Source organism: Macadamia integrifolia, unplaced genomic scaffold (genome assembly GCF_013358625.1).
Source record: "Macadamia integrifolia cultivar HAES 741 unplaced genomic scaffold, SCU_Mint_v3 scaffold22, whole genome shotgun sequence".
Taxonomy (NCBI): domain Eukaryota; kingdom Viridiplantae; phylum Streptophyta; class Magnoliopsida; order Proteales; family Proteaceae; genus Macadamia; species Macadamia integrifolia.
In genome coordinates this window covers 880600-892393 of record NW_024868566.1, presented here as the reverse complement: position 1 = coordinate 892393, position 11794 = coordinate 880600, and the positions used below count along the sequence as shown (strand labels likewise).

The window sequence follows — 11794 nt, the reverse complement described above, 5'->3', positions numbered from 1 at the left end:
TGTAATCATGCTACTTTTTCTAAAATGCCAACCTGGTTTATGTTCCCAATAGACAATTAAAGTTGAACCGAAATGAATATTCAAAAAAACCTGGTCAATTATGTTCAAAATCAAGTTCTATGAGAAAATTCAATAAAACACATATAAGAATGTCAAAAAGTAAACAAATAAAATTATAAAATAAAGTAGGCAACTAACAATAGTTAAACTAATGTAATTGTTTACAGTTTTAATTATAGTAATCTTTTGTTTATTTTATAATTGTTCATATATAATTTTTTAGTCTAACTTATTTCCTTTGGATTAAAGGTTAATTTGGTTTCCTAATATTTTGATATCTGATTTCCTTTTTTTTTTTTTTTTAATATTAAATAGTCCAAAAATAATAGTGAAATAAAACTATATCAAGTTTGAACTTTATTTATTTTCTTAAGTTGCATTTTCTCTCATATTCGATTAGGACATTTGGTTGTTATGATTCACAGTTGATCTGTCCTAATGGTTCACCGTTATGGTAAAACCTAGTACCCAACCATCCATTAATAAGCGGGATGATAGTGGAATCTGAGTTTGGTACTGAATAATAAATGAGATGGGACGAGATTTCCAAATACCAATACCGAAATACCGCCCGATTAGGTGCCGGATGGAACTAAAACCACCAGTATCATTTCAAAAGGGATCTACTTCATGTCATTGTATTCAAGTTTTATATAGGAGAGATTTGAGGAGCAGACGCCAGATTTTGTTTTCTAATAAATAGGATTTTGGCCACACATGAATTTATTCAGTACATGGTCATGCCAAAAGGAAGGTTAGAGATTCAGTTTAAGCCAACTCTATCAGCTTCAAATCTAAGGATGCATGTTAGAGATTCAGTTTAAGCCAACTCTATCAGCTTCAAATATTGTTAAAATTATGTGTGTGTATGGGGGGAGGGGATACATTTTCAAATCTTCGTATGTAAACCATTGCATCCAAAACATATTTCAATTTAAAGGGCTTGAGTTCTCACCATTCTTAGTGTGAGCACCTATATATATTTTTTCACAATAAGAATGACTAAAAAAAAGAAAAAAAAAGACTCTTATATGAATAAATTAAACTCTCTTTTAACTTACCTACATAGGTTCCGATCATAGAGGTTGTAGCATTTGCGTGTGGGCCAACTACTGCAGTGTTCTTGAATTTCTTATGGTCCAAAGGCAATGTATTATTTTCAAGCAAAATAATTCCTCCCCTTGCAGCCTCAGTTGAGATAACGTGTTCATCTGAACATCATCTGAACAAATCGTACTCCCTTTTTTTTTGCTAAAAAGATGACTTTATTCAAAAAATATGATCCAAATACAAGTAGAAGATCAAAGCATGAAAGAACCAAAGAAAATAGACAATGGTTTTGCCATCCCCACCTTCGGCATTGCCATCAGCAGGGAGAGGGAGAAGAGAAGCGCACTTGATGAATCTATAATTTGGTCTTCCATTAGCATCTCTGCTAAGAAGCTCTACAATATGCCCAGGGAGAGCAGCATTTGACGCTGAAGCACCAGATTTGGCTGCATCTCTAGTTAATAAATCTGCAATAGCATTTGCCTCTCTGAAGTTATGAGTTATCTTCCAGTTTATCCTGTCCAAGTAGGGCTTTAAGAAAGTCCATCGTTGAGCAGTGAACCATGGTACCCTATTTTGTTGAATTAGTGTTACCACAACAAAGGAATTAAACTCCACCCATAACTGATTAATACCCATGTCCTTAGTGTGGATTAAGCCTTCCATGAGACCCTCCATCTCAGCCTCAAACACACCTGTCACACCCATAAATACTTTATAGGTCCCCAGCACTCTTCCCATAGGATCTCTAAGAACTCCTCCAGATCCCTCATGACCAAGGTTCCCCATCGAACTGCCATCAAAATTTAGCTTGATCCAATGCACATGAGGCTTGCACCAAAATACTTCTAAAATTTGATTTGAGGGCATGCTCTGAGCGGCAAGCCCCAAATTCCTATAGCATATTAAGTCATCCACTGATCTCACTGTCCCTTTGATACAAGGCCTGCAATTTTTGATTTCCTCATGAACTGAATAACACACAAACTTGGGCAGCCTCCACCTTTCATCGTGGCGCCTCATGTTCCTTTCTCTCCATATGCTATCCGCCACCATAACCAATCCCATCTCCCAAACATCCTTGCATCGAACCTGCTTCATCCAACGCTTCCACCACTGAAACAAATTGGAAATCGTACCTGGGTTTTCCCTCTTGACGTTAAAAATCCCACAAAAGAAGATCCATATCTCAACCGAAAAGGGGCAGTGTATAAAGACATGCTCCAAGGATTCTTCCTTCTCACCACACAAAGCACATTTTGACGCAAGATAAATACCTCTTTTTTTAACCACATCATCCATCGGCAGCCTTCCATGGATCAGCCACCAACCAAACAAAGACATTCGAGGCTGAAGGTTTTTACCCGACACAATAGAAAACCATGGAACTTTTGGGTTACAAAATCGGGTCTCCTCCCATGCAGATTTAATAGAAAATAATCCATCCATAGAACCCTTCCAAAAACACCTATCCTCACATTCATATTGTGGAATTTTGATACCTTTGATCAAGACAAAAATGTCAGTCATGGTCAAAGATTGGACTGGAGGCAAGTTCCACTGGTAGCTGGTAATGAAGCGATCATCGTCAAAGGATCTTGATCGCCAGTGTCTTCCACTAAATCCTGGACAGAGAACCCATTAACCCATTTGTCCTTCCAAAAATCAATCTTCCTGCCATTTCCTACCATCCACCTCTCATTAGCCACAATGAGGCCCCACACCTTTCTTATTCCAGGACAAATAGATGACGCCCTGTAACCAGGAGCCATTTCGTTTCAGAAATCTAGCCCTGAGAAAGTTGTATGCTAATGACTTTTCATGCTTTATTCTCCATGCTACACTACACAGAGTAGCCTTATTCATATCCCTCAACCTTCTTAGTCCCAAACCACCTTCCTCCTTCGGCCTACAACACATATCCCATTTAATAGTGATTTTTTTAACCGAATCGATATCACCTGTCCAAATGAAATTGCACACACACCTTTCCATAATGGAAATCAAAGTAGAGGGCCACTAATAAACAACAAAGGAATGGCTAGTCATCCCTAAGATAACTGATCTCACAAGTTCAACTCTTCTAGCCATAGAAAGTAACTTTCCTTTCCACCCTGCCAATCTACTTTTGACCTTGTCCAAGATTGGAAGCAAGACCTCCTTTCTCACCCTTCCTTTGAAAATCTCCACGCCCAGGTATTTGGCGGGAAAGTTGTAAACTGGGATTTTTAGTACATCAATAATGGCCTGCTTCCTTCGGGCAGTAATAGGGTCAAGAAAAATCTTACTTTTCTCAATATTAATTTTTTGACCCAACTGATCCTCCATTCAACATGACCAAGATTTTTGCTCATTGACGAAGCTGACTTATCCTGGAAATCCATTTTTCTGAGAAACCGAATTTACACATAACATGGAACAGAAATTTCCAAGAAACGGTATCATAAGCCTTCTGGATATCTATCTTCAACCCCATACCTCCCCCCGGGTGGTGGAAAACATCAAATTTGCTAACTCCGAAGCCAAACAAATGTTGGAGTGGATGATTTTTCCTTTCTAAAAGGTGCCCTGCTCAGAAATTATACTGGGCAGCACTCTCGATAATCTCAAAGCTAGGATTTTTGAAATAATTTTGCATAAAAAATTCCCCATGCATAATGGGCGGAATTTATCCAGAGAAATTGCTCCCTTCACTTTCGGAATCAATACCAAAAAAATGTTATTGATTCCGTAAGGCAAGTAGTTTGTTCTGAAAAAGAAATTAATAGCTTTGCAAACATTTGTCACAATGATATCCAAACATACCTAATAAAATGTACCTGGAAATCCGTCCGGACCCAGGGTGCTCTCAGAATCGAGGTCCCAAATAGCTCCCTTAATTTCTTCATCAGATGGAGTCAAATCCAGCCCAGTCCTCTCGTCCTCCTCTAAAGAATTAGGAATACACTCCAAGAGCTCCATATGATCATGGGTAGGGACATCTTTAAGAAAGTTTTCATAAAACGGTCACGTAGCCTTCAATTTGGTCTTTTTCAACAAGAACCACATCATCCTCTTGTTTAATCATTCTAATAGAGTTTTTAATTCTTCTCATCTTTGCAAAGATGTGCAAAAATTTGGAACATCTATCGCCCTGCAGCCGCCATTTAATACGAGCTTTTTCAGCCCATAATTTTTCGTAATTCTCCAAGGCCTTCAGCTGCCTTGTTTTTATGTTAGCTTCTCGAGCAAAAAGCTCATCAAACATGCCCTGTTCCTCAATCTCCTATCGCACGTCTTCTAGTCCTTTCCTTGCATCCTCCAACTCAACGTTAAAATTTGGGAAACTGCTTTTCCCCCATGTCCGCAGAACCCCTTTTAATCTTTTTAACATTTCCACAAACACCACCATGGGGGAACCTCTGATGTCCTCGTCCCATGATCTCTTCACAGTGTGTAAAAAGGTTTCGTGCTCTGTCCAAAAGCGTTGAAATCTGAAGTAGCAATTTCTTAGCCTTTTTGAAGCCGCAGACACCACCAGGACCGGGGAGTGATCGGAGGCCACCCTCTAAAGGACAACTTGGTGGACATCCAAAAAGGTGGAGATCCAGGTGTTGTTGCAGAAACTTCAATCCAGAGCAGCAACAACATTGCCCCTCCTTCTGTTGTTGGACCAAGTGAATTTTCGACCCTGAGATGGGATTTTAATAAGAAGGCAAGCATCCACTATAGCTCCAAAATCCTCAGCTGACCCCAAGTTAAATACTCCAGGACCCCTTTTTTCATGAGATGCCAAGGTAGCGTTAAAATCCCCAACCACCATCCAGGGCATGTTAGGGCCAGGGTTAACACTTACCAAATCATTCCATAGGTCTCTCCGAGCAGCCCGTATACATTTTGCATGCACCACAGTGAAAAAGAAACAGGGTCTCTGCCCATTGCACCTTCATAGAAATCTGTTGGTCTGAGGGAGCCACAACAACAGGCTTGCCCACCCCTCTCCGCCAAGCGACCCATAGATTAGGGAGCCGATCATCTCTGACACTGTAAATAAAATCCGAATCAAAGCCTCTCTTGCTGAAATTTTTTTTTGGAAAATTCACCGCCTCCAACATGGGTTCAGCGATGCACAAGAGGTCCACATTCTTTTCCCTTAATAAGTTACTCAAAGCCAGCTTTGCCGCTGATTTTCTCTTCCCCCTGATATTCCAATAGAGGGCTAACATAATTTACTTTTTATATTCTGCAATACGATCAGACTTACGCAAAGTCTGCTCCGTATTAGCCATCTATTTCCCTTTTTCTGTCTCACGATTACCCACACAACCTCTTCCCTTTCCCGTATCATTTTATCCATATGTGCCACCTCAGGATGTGGCACTACGGCATTACCTCCCTACATATGAATGGGGCTAACATTTGTAATCACGTGATCCTGTTGTAGCGCAGAGTATAATGAATTTCTCCTGAAGTCCCGGTCCGCGCTTTGCCCACCCCTTACAGGACCTGTCCCGCGATCACTCCGGCCAAGACTTCCAAGCCCAGCACCATGGTCATGACTATCCACCTCTATCGAGTGGGTTGCTTTATCCCCCCATTCCTGTCGCTGTCTATTTCCTTCTAATTGGACCAGGTCGTCCCCTCCTTGCGATAATTGCTCTTCACGCCTCTGAACAATGCCATTGATAGAGTGCTGCCTCTTACCTTCCACTCCATAACCCGGTTCCTTGGGCGACCCACTTCCAGGCCCATCAGACCCATGGAGCGAGTCATCCTTATTGTTAACATCAAGCTGATCCAAATTCAAGAGATTATTCCCACTTGGCATGTAAGGGATATTCCTCCCATATTGAGAATCAATCATATTTGGCAGGTCACTATGAATTTGACCGTTAGCCATATTAGAATCCCAATCTTGATTAATCTCCTCCCTAATTTGATTCCCAGATAAGGAAGGAAACCTAATAGGCGATTGGGAGAGATCTCTGCCCTGCGATCTCACCGGAGCTCCTTCACCTTGCCGTCCACCACCAGCGTTCTCAGGGTAAACCGCCCCTGGTATTGATCCCTGCTGCTTCCGTGCTTCATGTTTGCCAGCAGATTTTTTAGCTCTGCACAAATGTTCAGTGTGCCCCAGATTTTCTGTAAAATCCACAATGCTTCATATCATCCTCATATATAATTCTTTGCTTGAACCAGAAGGCCTCGCTTGTGCCTGGTTGCATCCTCATGACTTGAAAATCTTCAAGGCATTTAGCACCAATCTCGATCTCAACTTGAACACGTGCATAAGTGCCCATCGTGGCTGAATGTGTGAACTTATCCAAAGCTACTGTCCTTCCTGCCGCCTTAGCAATGGTCAGAAGAATCCTCTCATGCCAATACTCAAGGGGTAGGTCCGAAAACCTGATCCACACGAGTTTGGTAGAGGGGTTATTGGCATGGACATCAAAATCAGGCCTCCATGGTTGAAATCTAATAATCTGTCCTCTGACCTTCGTCGAACTCCTCCTCCACATTGATGCCATATCCACCTCAGTGTCAAATTGAAACAATATGTACCCCTTCCCCATGGGTGCCATTCTGACATTGCCTTTGAGATTCCATGATTTCTCAGCCTCTTTTCTAATATTACCAAGAGAGATGAATCTAAAATTAACCCTTCCAATTAGAGCGAATCTGAACCTCAGGAGCCTCTCCTCGTATGCGTCTTAGGGAATATTAATTTTTGTGAGTGATCCAACATGGATTGGCTTTGGAAGTTGCCCAACATCTGGAATCGCCTTCCCTACCACCGTAGAGTAGGACCTCTTCTTAGCAGGTCTATGGTTGCTCGGATCATCAGAAATCCTCTCCTTATGTCCTCCATTGATCTGCTTAGGCCGACCCTCTCCTACTCCAATCGGCACTAGTGTAGTTCTAGGTCGGAGATACTCAGTAATCAGAGGTTGCTTTCCACGATCAAGTGGCCGCCCCTCCGTTCCATCTCTCACAGGCACCATCCTCTCTTCCATCCGTAGCTCAATCCATTAGGACAGATCAATTGTGAATCATAACAACCAAATGTCCTAATCGAATATGCAACAACCAAATGTCCTAAACGAAAACAGGGTTGACAGACAGAAGCCAAGCCTCATAACTGCTGCCATCAAAGAAGCCAAGCCTCATAAGAACAACTTAAAGATTGTTCAAAGCCTTGTCTATACATGTTTTCTTCTTTGACTTTGCCATTTAATGTGGCAGCCTCAGTTAAATTGGTGTAAGAGACTCCAGAATCCAAATCCAATCTTGGAAAAAAAAAATTAAGTTGAAAAAAATGGTAATAGACTATACGGGTTCATTATGATATAAAGAGGGTTAATTTAGGATTATATGCCTATTCTTATCGTTTGTGCAACAACATCTTCATAACCAAAACCTAGCCAGTTGTGATTTTCAACCATTGTAACAATGGAATCACAATCAGAGGCAATATACCTATATAAGAAACCATCAATTAATACTATAACTAAACATAAGAAAAGCTTGTGATTTTTTTTTTCTAAAGGCTCAAGTGATTTTATTAATGAGGAAAAGGTACAGAGATATCAAAGGAAATTTTTTGTCCCCACCTTCGGCATTGCCATTAGCAGGAAAAAAAAACCCAATTACAATAAACTAAAAACTAGAGTAGGAAAAAAAGAAAATCCAACTCTTTTTCAGACTGAAAGGATATCCTGAATCTCACACCCGGCATCTTGAATGTCCCGCTTAATTTTTTTCAAAAATTTGGACTAAAGAGTGATGAGTATGATCATGGTATTTGATGTTTTTTTCCCTCCAAATATTGTCCGAAATCACCACAAGTCCTATGGACCAAACATCTTTCACCGAAAGAGTTCTTCTTTTTCTCACCCACCACCGGGATAACTGATGAAGATCAATAGGCCTAGGTCAAGTTATACCAAAACACTCCAAATATTTTTTCCATATTTCCATGGAAAAAGAGCAGTATAAAAATATGTGGTTGAATGATTCAACATCTAATCCACAGAGGCAGCACTTTGATGCTAGGGGTATGCCTTTAAGGATAATATTATCATCTTTGGGAAGTTTTTTATGCATCAACCGCCACCCAAAAACAGATTGCCGAGGTTGAAGATATTTGTTCCAAACTAGAGACAACCAGGGGATCTTGGGATTTGTCTTTCTTATTTCATTCCACGCAGAGAAGGAAGAAAACATTCCAGAGGAGGTCGCACTCCAAAGACAGCGATCTTCTATGTCAACCTGAGGAATTCTAATTTTTTTTGCATTAGAGAAAACCTTCTTAAGGGCTTCAGAGTGAACTTCAGGAATTTTCCATCTGCCATCCGATATTATTTCAAAGACCTTAGTCCTGGAATTAATGAGCGGGGAGAGGGCACTGCCACAGACGTCCACTATAGATGCTTCCCCCATCCAAATGTCTTTCCAGAGATTGATTTTGTTCCCATTTCCTATTATTCATCTCTCTCTGCTAGATATGAAAGACCACACTCTGTGGATGCCACGCCAAATTGAAGAAGGCCTAATAAGTTTTTTAGGCTGCCATTTTGACAAAAACAGAGCCTTGAAGAGGCTTGAAGAATTTGGTTCCCCATGCTTTATGTTCCATGCCTGCTTAGCAAGCAAGGAAATATTTACGTCTCTCATCCTGTGGATCCCCGAACCTTCTTCATCCATAGGCTTGCAAACCTGATCCCACTTGATAGTCACAGCCTTTGAAGTGTCAATGTCTCCTGTCCAAATAAAATTTCTCATCCACTTCTCCATTTGCGTGATCATAGAAGATGGCCACCAATATATTGAGAAATTATACACTGGCATGCTTGATATAACTGGTCGAACTAGCTGAGCTCGACCAGCCATTGAGAGGGTCCTTCCTTTCTAGCCTAATAAATGATCTCTGATCTTGTCCAGAGCAGGCATCATATATTGGTTTTTTACTCGACTTTTGAAAATTTTCATGCCGAGGTACTTTGTGGGGAATTTACATGTTGGGATTCCCATTGTTTCCACAATAGCCTGTTTCCTTGAAGAAGATACCGGACCCATGAATAGCTTGCTTTTTTCCAAGTTCACTATCTACCCTAAGAACTCCTGGTAGTTTCTGATAAAATTCTTCAAGTTTCTGACATAATTGCTAGACGCATTTATGAAAATAAAAATATCATCAACGATGAGAAGATGAGTAGGAGCAGACACACCTCGAGGGCCTTTTAAGGCTTTGATTTACTTTCTATGGAGAAGGTGCTTCAAATCTCTGTAGAGAACTTCTTCAGCAATAATAAGTAGTATTGGAGAAATGGGGTCACCTTGACGAAGCCCCCGTTCAACTCCGAAGTAGCCAACTAGGCCTCCATTTAGTAGAATGGAAATTTTGGAAGTGGATAGGATTTGGGAAATCCATTTCAGCCAAATATCGGAAGAACCAAAAATTTTTAGGACTTTTAGAATAAAATCCCAAGAAATTGTGTCGAAGGCCTTTTGAATATCAATTTTGCTCCTAACCCGCCACCTCTTGTAGCAGAATGCATAATATTCGCCAGCTTGGATGCCAAGGCAATATTGTTATGAATAAGTTTCCCTTTCTGAAAAGCTCCCTGTTCTTCTGAGATTAGTCTTGGGAGGAGGAAGGACAATCTAGTTGCAAGGATTTTAGATATTATTTTACAGAAGAAATTACCCATGCAGAGAGGCCTGAATTTGTCAAGAGACATAGCCCCGTTGATTTTGGGAATTAAGAATAATAAGTTGTTGTTCATACCCGGTGGCATCGTTCCGGAAGTAAAGAAATCACCCACTGCTCTTTCAAAATCTCCAGAAATAATATTCCAACAGCAATGAAAGAAATAGCCAGGATAGCCATCTGGACCTGGTGAACTCTCAGGGTCCAGATCCCACACTGCACGCTTTATCTCATTCGGACTTGGGATTGAATCCAGAGATAGAAGATCCACGTCATCAATAAGCCTTGGGATAGCATCGAGCAAATCTAGATGATCTGTCACTGGAACTCCCTTGTGAAAATCTTCATAGACTTTGGACATGTAGCAAGCTATATCATCTCTGTCAGAATTTATAGACCCATCAATTTTTTTGACTCTTCGAGTAGTGTTTTTGGCTCTCTTAATTTTTGTGTAGTGGTGAAAAAACTTGGAGTTACGATCTCCCTCCTTCAGCCATCTAATCCTTGACTTTTCAGCCCATAATTTTTCATGATTTTTCATGGCAACCAAATAGGTAGATTTTGCATCGGCTTCTTGCCCAAAGAGGGAGTCGTCCATTCCCTGCAACTCAATTTGAGCTTGTCTATGGTCCAAAGCCTCTCTCATTCTGACCAGTTCAATCTCAAAGTTTGGAAAATTTTCCCTAGCCCAGGTTTTAATGATCAGCCTCAGCCTTTTTAGCTTCTGGGCAAGAATATAAGATGGTGGCCCGCAGATGTTATGACTCCATGAATCAGCAACTTTCTTCAAAAATCAGGGTGCTCTGTCCAAAACTTTTGAAAGCGGAAAGGACAATTAGCAGGTCTAGGGAAAGCTTTAGAGAGAACAAGATTTGGATTGTGATCAGAAAAATCCCTTGGAAGGACCAATTGAGAACAATGCTGGAAGGTTTTCAACCATTCCTCATTACAGAATCCTCTATCGAGAACTACAGAGGCATTGTCCCTTCTTCTATTATTGGTCCAAGTGAACTTTGGCCCCTAAGATGCTAGTTTTATTAATTTACATGAGTCTATCATAGCATCAAATTCTGCGGTAAAGCCGAGGTTAAAGGTACCAGGAACCCTCTTTTCATTAGATGCAAGAGTGGCATTGAAATCTCCAACCACGGCCCATGGTTCAGCCAACACCGACAATGCCTCGAGATCCATCCAGAGCTCCCTTCTAATAGCTCTAATATTGCTAGCGTGTACGGATGAAATGATAATAGATTTTCCTTTCCAATCTACATGAACTGAAATTTGCTGATCAGAACAAGAAAAAATCGAAGGTTTAGGAATAACTCGCTTCCAGAACAGCCATAGATTTGGGATTTTTTCTCTTCTGTATTATAGATGATGTCTGCTTCAAAGCCCAATTTGCTAAAGTAATGAGTTGGGCACTTGTTCACATCAATCATCGGTTCGTCCAGGCAGAGAAAGTCTGGGTTGTTATCTCTTACAATTTTCCTCAGGACCATCTGTGTTGAGGCCTTCTTGAAGCCTCTCACATTCCAGAAGAGAATCTTCATGAATTACTTTTTTGGGTTGCAAGTCAATCAGACCTTCTGGCCTGCGACACAGTGTCTGTCCCTTTCTCGTTTCTTCAGGCATAATGTAACTTGGATTTAGCAGCTGCAACAAGTTTATCAACCATTTCTATCTCCTCATGGTGCAGCTCCACTGCTCCTCCACGTAGTGATGTGCATGGAATAGATGAAATGATATTCTCAACAACATGATTTTCCTGGTGGGATGATCTAGGATTAGATACCGAATCCGTTACATGTGATAATCTCCCCTTGTTGCTGAGAGCTGGATGCCCATTACCTAGAGGAGGTTCGGTTATAGGGGAACGGCTACTCCCCAAATCTTGGTGTCTCTCACTTGAGATAGGAAGGAGAATATCGATGGACCCCACATTCTCTTGATTAGGAAGTGGATTTGAATTCAAATTCACATTCTCTCCCGATAAGG

The 11794-nt window shown here is 40.9% G+C and overlaps 1 protein-coding gene across 1 annotated transcript; it reads right to left on the bottom strand.

The window, feature by feature from the left end:
• Positions 1-9560: 9560 nt before the first annotated feature.
• LOC122066038 lies at positions 9561-11431 on the bottom strand. Its single transcript, XM_042629862.1, has 3 exons — positions 11281-11431; positions 10904-11064; positions 9561-10583 (listed from the first exon to the last, which is right to left on the bottom strand). Exons 1-3 carry the CDS (start codon positions 11429-11431, stop codon positions 9561-9563), a joined length of 1335 nt encoding a protein of 444 aa, XP_042485796.1.
• Positions 11432-11794: the final 363 nt, after the last annotated feature.

Bases quoted from the DNA above. Each gene is read 5' to 3' on its own strand.
- LOC122066038 (XM_042629862.1), bottom strand. From the start codon at position 11,431: ATGCCTGAAGAAACGAGAAAGGGACAGACACTGTGTCGCAGGCCAGAA. The intron at 11,065-11,280 runs GTAAGAGATAAC...CAGTTCATGTAG, and splicing joins AGATGGTCCTGAGGAAAATT to ATTGGAAAGGAAAATCTATT. The intron at 10,584-10,903 runs GTTCCTGGTACC...TGATTTTTGAAG, and splicing joins TTGCATCTAATGAAAAGAGG to AAAGTTGCTGATTCATGGAG.